The 12,675-nt window shown below is 39.8% G+C and overlaps 1 protein-coding gene across 12 annotated transcripts in view; it reads left to right on the top strand.

Moving 5' to 3' along the window:
- Positions 1-12,675, top strand: part of CELF2 (CUGBP Elav-like family member 2) — a 553,335-nt gene that overhangs the window by 479,231 nt on the left and 61,429 nt on the right. For all 12 annotated transcript variants that reach the window (XM_071552839.1, XM_071552831.1, XM_071552836.1 and 9 more), the window contains 2 exons: positions 1,410-1,544; positions 12,021-12,100. In XM_071552839.1, coding sequence (XP_071408940.1) covers positions 1,410-1,544; positions 12,021-12,100 — 215 coding nt within the window. The remainder of the gene's footprint in view (positions 1-1,409; positions 1,545-12,020; positions 12,101-12,675) is intronic.

Here is a 12,675-nt window from a genome sequence, read left to right as displayed (position 1 = left end):
CATAAAAGCTACAAATACTTTTTAAAGTCAGCAATTTAAGGAGAAAACTACTTCAGACACATCTCATGATCAATAAACATGAATCTCTTCTTGTTATTCTTGAAATTATTAAATGCATTGAAAGCATTGAAGTATAACACAAATAAAATCCTGGAAAAAATGGACTCAATTCCTTCTTCCTCAGCTGCAATTTATTCCATTTGACAAACTTGTACTAATACAGGAGACAGAGTTGGAGAGCAAGGAAAGATTCTTTTTTTTTTGTAAGCCCAGAAATGAAAATACTTCATTACAAAAATAATTTGCACAATAATAGAAATAAGTAAGTGCAGTGCAGACTCTCTGGAGTAAAGCTTTCCTTCTCTCTTTGCTTCCCCACAAATCCTGACAGTCTGCTCATTAACAAGGAATTGGATTTACATGCCATTTCCAGAGAAGAAGAAAGCACTGGTGTATGTACTGTATAAAAAGCACTTCAGATTTTTGGTTTAATATATATAGGTGGGTGCGTTAACTTTTTTAAGTCTTTCCAGAGTGAATTAAGTTTTGATGACCTCTTTCATTTCTGACAAGAGTCCCCAGCTTTAGACCTGCAAATTTGAATTTGATTAACAGGACAGTGTGCATCCTGCTGCAGCAGTCCAGCTTGTGCTGGTTTTGGTGACAGTGCAGGCAGGAAATATTCTACCAATAATTCAGGTAAAGCACCTTTTTCAGGTTTTTTTTGCAAACTCAGCATCATTACAAATGAAAGGTTGCTCAAGTGATGTCCTGGAACATCCTTGTGTCCTCCTGAAGGGGAGAGCGCTGCGGCAGTCTGAAAAAAACCAGCAGAAAAATTGAATGCATTCTTTTTCCAGAGCAGTCATTGCACATCTGCCTTTTCAGTGCCATGCATTAAGTTGGCTGAAATTGAAAGCTGAGATAGGAGCTGTTCTCTCAAAACATTTCTCAGGAATATTTTTCATTAGCTCGTATCATTACGTGCACAATCCCTTCTTCACCCTCACCCCATCATGATTTCTTTCATACCTGAGGGGGGTGAGGGAATTTGTCTGAATTAGAATCTATGCAAAGATATCTTTACAAGTCTCTCTAACAGAGAATGCTTTTCTTTTAGAAGCCATGATGGGGAGGGGTATGCAGAGTGACTAAGACACCCAATTAATATGTTATATAAACAGCAAGCACCACTAGAAAAAGGAGAGAGAAAAAGAAAAACGGGATATTTGGGGTGGGGGAGGAAAGGGGGAAGGGAGGTTGTAAGTATAAAGTGTTTGCCTTAGGACTTGTCTTCAGTTACAGAGCCAGACTCGCATGACTGGAGCTTGGTTTGATGTGGTAATGAAGCATTGATCACAGGAAAAAGATGAAATGGCCTTTGCTCATTCATTATTTTTATCTTCTAGCTGTGGAAGACAGAAAATTGTTCATAGGAATGGTTTCGAAGAAGTGTAATGAGAATGATATCAGGGTGATGTTTTCTCCGTTCGGCCAGATAGAAGAATGTCGGATCCTCCGGGGGCCGGATGGGCTGAGCAGAGGTGAGTGTGCAGCCTGCAAAGGCTCTTTCCTTGAGTGCTAATTAGGAGCTCTATGGCACAGCCAAGGTAGGCAGAGCCGCTGTCTGCAGCAGAGGTTATGCTGTAATACGTCCCACGTGATGAAGTTATCCACATGAACTTTTCACAGTGACTGAAATTATCACCTTTTATTTCCTGTGTCAGAAAGGTCTCGGTGCCAACATACTAACTTGTGTTATCACCCTGTTTGTCAGCTGGAAAGGTTCCTTTGCACCCTGAGGAAACACCCTCAGTTTTCTGCTCTCACAAAATCAAAGTTGCTTCTCTGACCCCATTTCTGCTTTGTAGCACAAGGTCAAAAAAAGAAAAGAAAAAAAAAAAGACAGGACTGTAAATGACCACTTAAAGGCATAAAGGGTCATGGGAACTGGCCCATGTTGTAGCACTATCTCTCTCCTCCATTCCTGTGTTTTCTGTAACTATATGCAAAACATAGGTTTGCTGTAACTGAGAAATAAAGAGGTTACCTTGAACCTGAGAGCTTTGCTTGGACAAAAGTTTGTAAAAAGAGATTTTAAATCTTGTGCCCCTACTACAACTCAAAAACCTGGGGAGAGGTGTTAAGCAGCACCATCAAGAGTGGTCAAGTGACCAACCTGAACTTGGAAATGAAATGCAGCACAGACTTCAATAGCCAGTGATCCCTTTTGAGTGCAAAAGTGCCTTTTGGGGAAAGGCCTTCTGAAAACATTGAGAAGAAAAATGAGCCTATATTGATGATCCAGACTGCATATTAACTCCATGGTATATGGACCTGAATTTATTCTCAGAGTGTGAATCTTTTCAAAATGTCAGGTGTTGCTGAGTAAAGAAGAAAATAGGGATAGTCCCATCTGTCAGTGCAGAAGGATGTTGTGGTACCTGCCACAGCCACTTAACGGCACAGGGAGTAATTGTAAGTGTGGAGCTGTGAGAAACATCACTTCTATAGAAAAAACATAGAAAGCACAGTTTATGCATTTTATTACATTTTCTAAAGGCACAGAAAAAAGTAATAGCACCCATTTTGCAAATAGATATGAGTATAGATTTAGAATTCTTTCTTTACTTTTGGATCTATTTGTTTCCAGTAGGCTATAGGATCCACAATATTTTGTGCAACAGTGTGCATGGAGTTTTTTTGTTTGGTTTGTTTGACCAATTTCTATAAAACATTTATATATTTCAGCAGGGAAGGTGCAGATACTGCTGTATTTCATGGCGCTCTTTGAAAGCACTTACTGTACTGCTTCTCAATAATACGGACTTGACGCAAAGACACTCTGACAATATATAGGGAGCCCCCAAAAATTATGCAATTGCATTTAAGCTTTGCAATCCCCAAAATTTTGGGGCAGGGATGCAGCAATCCCTTCAGGCAAGAAGAGCCTCACAATCCTGACTTTTGCCTTTGGGAAGATTAGGGGAGAGGTGTGAGGTTGGTTCTTGCAGTTTAGCAAGGAATGTTTGCTGATGGAGCCGAGTGTTGCCATTATCTTTCTAAATCCAACATTGTGGCAATATAAGTGTTTCTGATCTTCCCTGATTTCATTGTGTAAGTAGCACAGGGAAGGGCTGATGGAAGATGCAAGTGGGAAAGCAGCTAATTAACTGCTGAAATAACAAGATCTGTGCATCAGATGTTTTGAGCCCCCAAAAAGATTTAATTGACTTGTCAGCATCACCCAACAAAGAAATAGATCTTTCCTGGGATCCATAAAAATCCCACTGCACACTTGCTTTTATTCAACAGACTTTGGGTATAGTAGGAGCACAGAAAAGCTAATTATGAAATCCAACAGAGTAAGCAAGGTTGGTGGGGTAGTTTTGTTCTGCCATGAATAGCAATCTCACAAAAATCAAGAGCTGAGATTCCTAAACTGTGTCACAACCAGGCAGGGCAGTGTCAGCTGCTCACCAGCACAGCTGTAGAGTTAACATGCTATTCTGTCCTGCTGGAGACTGAAGATCTCAGTCCAGGTAGGTCACAGTCCAGGAATCATAGCAGAGCTGTATCCTCTTTGCCTCTTGGGTTCATTTTGGTCACAATCACGACTATCATGCCCTCATGCATCATGCCTTGTTAAACTCAAATTGCTTTCTACACACTCATGTTCACACTTGAAAATGAGTTCTGCTGTGCCAACCAGGTTTTCAGGCAGATTTTTATCAGCTTCACAAACCCACCACTCCATGAATGAAGAAAAAGTGTTGGGAAAATTGTTGGGCATTGCAGTTGAAATGAGAAGTGCTGAGGGAGATCTGCAGTGGAGGAACCTTGGCTGGAAAACCACAAGGTGAAAAACTGCTTCACTAAAGCAAGAGGGAGAATTTATACAGTTAAATCTTTGTAAAGAGTCCCAGTCTTTAATGAGTTTTAATTTGTGTTACCATTTCCAAGATGTTAATTCCCTTTGCCACAAACAGTATTTGTTTTCCCAGCACCCATTTGGGTGTGCTTCCCTCCTAGACAGAGGGGGGTGAATGAAAAATAGTCACTGTCTGAGGAAAACACTGACCCTGCTGTGCCAGAGCCTTCGGGGTCTCAGTTCAGTGCTCACAGCAGTGAGATGGAAATGTGGTCCAGTAAACTTCACTTGGCATCTCTTTTCAATTGCATAACAAGTGCACATCATGGAATCTCGGATGAAAAGAGCTTTAAAAGTATCTTCCTTGGTATTTAAGCCAGCTTTTGAGCTTGTTAAAGGGTTCAGGAAAATAATCTGCATTACCAGGAGATAGTTGCAAGGAATAGCTCCAGGTTACACTGCTCAGTAGAGCAGTTTTGGTGTGGGCTGGGTTGTTTGGGGGTTTTCTCATAGTAAAAACTCTCAAGATGTCAGTCGACTTTTAGACCTTGCCTACACTACAACAGCAACCTCAGTGCTGGTAGGTAACAGTCTGCTCTCAGCTCCAAGGCCACATGCAGGGTTGGAGTTTACCACGTGGCTCCCACAGCAAGGAGGTATCCTGTCCTGTGGCATCAAGAGCAAATGTAACACTTTGTGATGAGTGTGATATAAGTGCTAAGATAAAGGGAGAGAGAGAGGAAGACAGAACTAGTTGTTTCTATTGTAGTTTCTAGCCAAGAGTTGACAGAACTTTAATAAAGTCGCACCCACTGCTGTCACTACCGATAATGGACCATCAACATTCCCACTCCAAATTCCTATTGTCAGCTGTTTGAAACTCAGCTGTAAAATGAGACTAGAGTAATGACACAGAGCTCCAGTAGTGGAGCAGTTAAAGACACAGAGATTTTTTTTCCCTGAGTCGTAGGTCCCCCTTGTTATTCACTCTTGCATCTAAGAAAGAACCATTGTTTATACCTGTAACTTGTTATATTTTGTTCAGCTTCAAGAATAGGCAGCAACCAAAAGGCATTGCTTTGTGAAGGCTTTGGGATAGTCCCTGCGAAATTAGTTGGCTGGCAGAGCGTAATTCCTAGCTGTGAAAGGTATTAAAAAATAAAAATACCCTGTTGGCTATAGAGATAAAGAAAGCCAGCAGCCATGGAGGCTGGCCTTGCTTTAGCAGGGTTCGTGGCACTATCTAAAGAAGCTTGCCACTGCCTGTATGAGATTCATTATTCAAAGAGAAGGATTCAGCCTGCAGGGTTGGTTAATCCAGCACTTTCTCTGAAGAGCTAAGTATGCTTTACAAAAATTCATGATTGTGATATCATGTGCTAAGCTTCATTATCATGAAAAAGCAGAAGTAAACTGCCTCAGATGATTAAGATTTTAAATCACTTATTGTAAAGGGCTTAAGGAAATTTTCAGACCTCCTGACTCCCAGTGCTATGTAATGTCTACATGACCAGAGATGCCAGCACAGACAGCCGTGCAGTGATAGCTGGAATGAGCAAAAATAGCCAGAAATGCCCAAGTTTAGTTTGTAGCTGTGCCACTGATGGGCTTTATTGACAATAGGTGAGTTGGTCTCTCATCATCTCTATTATCCTGTTCCTTAAAATAAGGGTAGCAATGCTTCCCTGCCTTTGTAAAATGCTTTTTTTGGATCAGTGAATCAATATCTCTGTATCACTCTAGGAATTATTACCATCCATAATGATGATAAAAAAAATCCTCTTATCCTTATCACAGGAGCACCACACAGCAAATTATTCTGCTCTATTGCTAAGTGCAGATTTATATACCAGATGCAAAACAGAAGTCAATTGGGTTAATAGCATGCACTGAAAAAACCTGCTAATAACATGTAGAGACAGTTGAATATACCATGAAAATTGTGAAAAAGCACAGAATGCATTTCACTACAACTTCCAAGCTCCTAATTGTATGATTTTTTAACAAAACATCACCAGGCACATGGGACAAGTGAACATTTCTGCAGACATTGATTACAGGATTGTTTTTTTCATTCTTTCTTTGCTCTAAGAGTAGGTTAGAAATGGAATAGAGAGTTACACCATGGTCAGGCAATTTAATTTCATGAAAATTCATTCATAACTTTCAGATTCAAGGGGTTTTGTGATGAATTAGTAAAAGAAAATTAGTATTTGCAAGACAATTAATTGCAGGGAAGGGCAGGTGAGATTTTATGCCTTCTTTTTTTTTCCCTCATGGATATTTACTGCTCCTTTCTCAGCTAAAGAACCATGAAGTGCCAGCTATGGGAGCACTCTGGATTAGGGTCACCTTCTGAATTGTGTGTCAGTAAGTGGTGGGAAATAAGGACAGTGGAAGTGCTGTATTTTTAATAGCTCTTCAGAAGCACCTCTATGCCTTATTTCTTTTGTTTTAATGTGGTAACATTTTCATTTTTCCCAATCATTATGACACATTTAATTTAGTTTTCCCTTGCTGAAACTCTTTTGCAGCTGGGAAGGAAGAAAAACATCCAAGTGACCAACGTCTCTGCTGGCCTTTGGCCAGTAACTACATCTCAGATTTCCATTACTGCAGCTTTGCAGCAATCCCTCCCCAGAGGGAAGTCTGAAATTAAATCATTTACAAGTTTTTATTCCAACAAGAGGGTCATCAAGGCACTGTCAGAGCATGTGGTCTTTGGTACCCGTTTGATTCTGTGTTTGTGTAAATTCCACCTAGTGAAGTCTGTACTCTGCAGGGTGGTCATTGAATGTCCAATTAGAAATGCTTCAAGGGAACCATGAACTTCAGGAAATTCAAAATCTGGGACCTGTCATCTGGTCAGTAGTCAGGTCAGTCGAGCTGAAGAGCCCAGGCATGGTTATAGGATGTGCCTCTTTGTTACCTTTATGTGCCTGATCTGTATAAACTGAAAAGCTTCACTGTCACTTGTTCAAAATTATTTACTTTGGACTGAATTGTTGCACTTGGTCTCAGACCTGTTGTTGTGTGTCTTAAGCAATACCTAATGACCAAATGTCGCTGCAATAAACAATTTGATGTCTTAATTTGTAGATGTAATGTGTTTTAAACACTAAGACAGATTTTTACATGATGTCTCCATTAGATGACTGTTTCCCAGGCTGTTCCTTCCTTCAGACTGGGCTGTATTGGCACAGTGTAGAAAATGGAAAGTCTACTATGCAATATCATCTAGAAATATTTTAACACAACTAGAGCTTATTTTGATCACATTTCAATTTCCACAGCTTTTTATTCTAGCCTTGTCTTTTCTTTAAATAGAGGCTTTCCTCTCAGAGGATCCCAGATACTCTTTGCGGGAATATTTGGCAGCTTTTCACTATTGTTTCTTCACAGAAATTGAAGAAAACCTTTGTTTTTGGTGAACTGGGAAGGTGTGGTGCAAACCATTCCAACACCAGCTGCACGGCCATCATACAGAGCACTGTGATTGCTCAGGTGGTTTTGAAAATCTTTTGAGTCTTTTTCTGTGTCAGAGGGGTCACTGTATATATATGTATATATTCTTTTTTTCTTAATTGTTTACACCTGCCATTCTTTCATCTCCAGAACTTTAAAACCATGCTTTTTAAACTTCCGAACAATGTCTACAGGTTTTCGCATCTCCTTTTAGCTTCACTGAGGGCTTTAAAACCCTCTGCTAGACCACAGTCATTTTATGAATTTCTTGTATAGGTATGAACCTTACCTGAGGCTTCCATACTTAAAAATGTGCTCCTTCACTTGCAGGTTGCAAGTATTGATACTGTGTTAGACTGTGGAAGAACTGCTGACTGAACATTGCACAACAGTCTAGGAAAGCCTGAGATGAGAAGAATCACATGAAGAGGGAGCTGAAATGGGGCAGAGCTGATATTTTTTAAATATTTCAAGTATTCAATCACCCAAGCAGCAAGCCCTAGGTTTGGGATTGCACGAATCAAGGAGGAGGCTTATCAAATTTCACAGCTTTTTCAAAATTCTCTTTCACTTTGTGGTGGGAGGGGGTTAAGGAGCAACCCTGAGAGTTTAGATGTTCTTTCAGCCGAGATGGCAGATGTGATAATGTGCTCCAAAACATCTCCTGTGACAGGGCTGGTGCCTGCCTCCAATTCTGCCTGCAGCAGGAAATTACTTCCAGCAGCCTTTCCCCAGTCAATCATTTCTCTGGTGTATGGGCTGAGAAGGCAGCCTTGGAGAAACAGCTAAAACTCTTAGACCTCCTTTCTCCCTCCCCTTTTGCTTTTGTCACTGATCTCTGACATTTTGAATCCAGAGCTGATAAATAAATGGAAAGTGGCTTGCAGGTTGGCTGTATTTACAAAAGAATCCAGGTTTTGGTGTGGCTAAGTACCTGGTGATACAAAAGGAAGTAATTTCAAGGCCTTAGCTATAGAAATATCCCCCTCTCCACATTATTTCTCCCAGAGAGCTCCATGGCTCCAGTAAGAAGGGAATAATAGAAGTATTGGGACTCAGTGTGGTAGAACAGAAACAGTTTGCTTGTAGCTATTGGTCCGGAAGATCTCAGCTCATGGCATGCCAATCAATGCCATGTTTCATAGGATGAGGTAAGAGGCCACGAAAATCTTTCTTGTTTCCTTGCACCACGAGGCATGAAATCTGATTAGTCTTGTCCTCTTATAATTGTGATTTACGGTCCTAAAGCTGGCAGTGTGTTCCCAAAAGACCACCTGTATCTGTGCGATACAGTGAGTGAGAGGATGCTGGAAAGGGTTTTCCCTGACCTCTGAGAAACATAAACAAATAAAATGCAGTTTCCCTGACCGCCAACTTCTGATTAAATTCTAGGTGTCCAGCAAAGCCATCCTCCTTGCATATGTACCCCAGAGAGGAAAATCAAGGTCCTGCCATTGACCATGGCAGAGACTACAAGGATCTCAGAACAGGTTTTCTGAACACCTAACTTATAAAGGCATGTGAAGTGATTGAGTTAAGTAGACCTATTCCTATAATATAATCTTAGCTCTGCTCTGATGTGGCAATCTGGATATGAAGGAAAGGACTCCATAGTTCACACATAATAAAATACATAGGTTCCCATATTTCATGCATAACAAAATACATACACTCACAAAATAGATACAGAAATTTTGTATGTGAGTGTCCAGGTTTGGTAGCTGAAAAGTAACCCTTGAATGTGAATACATGTTGCAATGTCTGCAAATATGCTTAAATGGATATATATAGCTAGAGTTTGATTGGGGACCTTGATAGTAACCACTGAAGGTCTGGGGTTTCAAATAATTTAGAAATAACTTTGTCTACTGAATTTTTTTTGTGGTTATTGAGGTAGATTGGGTATTTACTGTGCAAATGGCCACTGTCCATCGGTGGGAAATGGCCTGCTGACTGGAGATAACAAGGGGACCTAACCTTGTAGCCTCTGGCTGGCAAACCCTAATTAAAATGCAGCCCCATCCTCTCTATGGAAGGCTGTTTCCAAATGCTCATATTCAGGGTGCATAACCTCATTCATCAGGCATTCCCCTTGCCGGCAGAACAAGTTTCTTTCAAATTGGTACAGAAATCGTCTACGAAGGTCTTTTTACTCCATGACAAAGGCAACAGGACCCATGCAAATGGTTTGGGGCTGAGGAGAGAGGGGGCTTTGCAGTGAAGTTGGACACTGAAAGTCCCCGAAAGCTCAGATCTGTGGTTAAAAAGAGAAAAAGCTTAAGGGAGGGAAGAGAGAGTCTGCTTTATGTTGAGAGGAATGCAGCTTATTTCTCTGCTGATTCGCATTTCTTTTGAGACCTGCTAATTGCAGCGTCTCTCAGTAAGTTACTTACAGCAGAACTGCTGGGGAGAAATTGTGATAAATGCATAAACTGTGTCTTATTGATTTTTGTTGACATTTTACATGCTTCTTATGCATTCAAAACCTCCATTCAGTAATTGTCACTATGGTACACACTCCTGGATAATGAGAGCCAAAGAAGTGAATGAAGCAGTTTCTTGACCATTATCAACAATATTATTCAAGGCTCTGTATGGGGTCCCTTGCATGCCCTCCAGTGTATCTCTATTTATGCTCATCCTCCATTGAATTTGCAAGACAAGAAATGAAAATGCTTGGTGTTATTTCCTCTGTTAATGGTGATAACAGAACTGGTATTAAGAGAGATTACTTTGAGACTTATGGTAAATTTGGGCCTCTTTAATTTTAGTACACAGCAGCAATATGGAATCTAAGCAGAGGTACTGTAGTTTATTTACCTTTCTACTGCACATTTTGTCTAGATTGCTGTACAGAAAGCTGGTTTGTCACATCATATTCTTTGACAGAAATTTGTAGCTGAACAAGAACAGTATAGTAACATGTAGGGTGGCTAAGTGGTAGTAAGACATCATCAGCTGTTTTGTTACTTAAGAAATGCATAGAGTCTCAATGGTGCCATGAAGTTTGGGTAAAAGAATTCTCACTTTTGATTTTATGATGCTCACCTATCAGCCAGAGGTACAAAAGCCCAGCTTAGGTTGTTTTGAATCAAGGGCCTTTACATTAAAGAAGAAAAAAATACCGCATGATGCAAAAATGCATTGACTTTATTTTCATGACTAGATGTAGTGCTTTTGGGTAACGATCAGGCATTGCTTTCTCTTACTGTTGTTTGATTAAAATGTAAATACAGTCTTGACTTGATAATCTTACCAGGTACACACAGAGCTAAAAAGAAAAGGTATTTTATGCCTCAAATTGATTTGCATAAACCAAACAATCTGTTGCTTGTTGGATTGCAAAATGGTTTATTTTGCCCATTGGCCACAGGGGCAACAATTTTGTATTTTTTATGCCAGAATGTAGTTTTCATGCATTAGCTCTAAAATGACAATATGCTTTAGCCTCTCAGTGCTTAGATCTGCTTCATTTGCAAATCTTTTAAGTAGTAATAATAATAATGTTTTGAGGAAATTGAGTGGAACACTAAATTATTCTCTGAAACCTAAGTTCAAACTGTGCAAGGCTAAGGGAGCTGAAAATCAATGCACTTTTAAAGTCATTAGAGATCACAAGTGAAATAAGTCTGTGTTGCTTTAGCTAAGCTTTTAGTGTGCCATGGTATTATTACAAAATCAGCCTGAATCGGCATTAATTTCACAGTCTTTTTCTTTAAGATGCCCAAGGGTGCATGAAGAATAAAATGTAAATCTCAGGAGGCAATGTTTTTATTAGCCAAAAGGGCAGTGAGTCATGCACTAAAAAAGTTGAACTGTACCATGCCCAGTGTAGGTATGGCAGACAGTAGTAAAAGGGTGGAAAAATAGCCTAGGCATTAGCCTACTGGCTTTTCATTATGATTTAAAAGGCTGAGAAGGGAAAAAAAAAGTGATTTTTCCGTTATTCATGCATGTAGCTTCAGAGTTGTTCTAGTTGGTTGTAGGTTTCATGGATCAAAGAGTTATACTTGTACCTAGGACTCAGAGAAACAAAAATCATAAATATTTTTATTTTTAATATGTTATTTTCTTAAATGTTGAGATTCCACCTACATTACTGAATTTCGTCTGAGTCTTTTCACACATAGTCACAGGCTACACAGTGGAGTTTTTCTCATCCTTATTTGTATGATCATTCTTGGTGCATCACAGTAATGTGTGATGTTATGGACCCCTTTATTAAATTCCCAGTTGAGCTGTCAGTGATGCCAGTCATTTATTCACTATCCACAGTTTACCTGCACAAAAGCCAGAGCAAGCAATTGTTAATGCATGGTCTGAATAGACTTAACTATGCAATCCAAAGGCTACATAAAAGCCTTACTTATTTCAAACCCTGTGGCTAAAGAACAAAAACTGAAACAAAACAAAACAGAAAAAAAAAAAGGGAAAAAACAAACAAGTTAAAGAAAAACCCTTCACCTCACCCATTCCCACCTAATTTTTTTTCTTCCATCTATGGTCAGATTAGCAAGTCAGCACTGTCGATAAATAAACTAGAGAAGTTGTTTATTTTTATGTACTACTGAGAACAGTGTCGTCTTGTGGCCGTTCTCGTAGACTGTGTTGGTTTAACAAGCGTCCAACCCTTTTGTCTTGTTGTTTTTTGTCTTTCCTGCTCCCTGTCCCCTTGTTCCCACAGGCTGTGCGTTTGTCACATTTTCTACAAGGGCAATGGCACAGAATGCAATCAAAGCCATGCACCAGTCTCAGACCATGGAGGTACAGTACTGTATCATTTGCCCTTTCTTTGTTTTCTTTGTGCAAATGATTGCGAATGGTAAAGCCATGCTCTCCTGGATCAGACCAGACACATGACAATCACAGATTTAAATTTTTTACCAGCTCACTCTACTTGTCTTTGTGAAGCTTTATTTTTCTTGATCACCTGAAAGCGCACAATAAGGTTGCTGTGTGGTATCCAAACGCAGCTTTCAATCCTGTTTCCAGTGGCATTCAGCAGAAGGTAAAAATGCTGTGAATAACACTCCTCAGTCATACTCAGAGTATATCTGATGAGTAAATTTTAACACACATAGCCCTCAAAGAAAAATCTTAGTTTCTTTTCAGTAGATTTCTAAGTGTTGTGGTTTGTACTGCTCTGAGAAAAAAAACTTGAGAGATTTAACATGGCCACACTGAGTTACTAGTGCATGCTTTTTCCTGCAAATAGAATCTCTTTTTAACTTAATATAATTTCACCTTCTTCATGTAGCCAATAAAAATGCTAATGATGACAGAGCATATTGAAGTGTGGCACTTCCTGCAGAGCACCGTTGTGGCTGGCCCTTCAGAAA

The sequence above is a fragment of the Pithys albifrons genome, chromosome 3 (genome assembly GCF_047495875.1).
Source record: "Pithys albifrons albifrons isolate INPA30051 chromosome 3, PitAlb_v1, whole genome shotgun sequence".
Taxonomy (NCBI): domain Eukaryota; kingdom Metazoa; phylum Chordata; class Aves; order Passeriformes; family Thamnophilidae; genus Pithys; species Pithys albifrons.
Note: the sequence above shows the minus strand (reverse complement) of the source record. Positions and strands in the feature narration are given on the sequence as shown.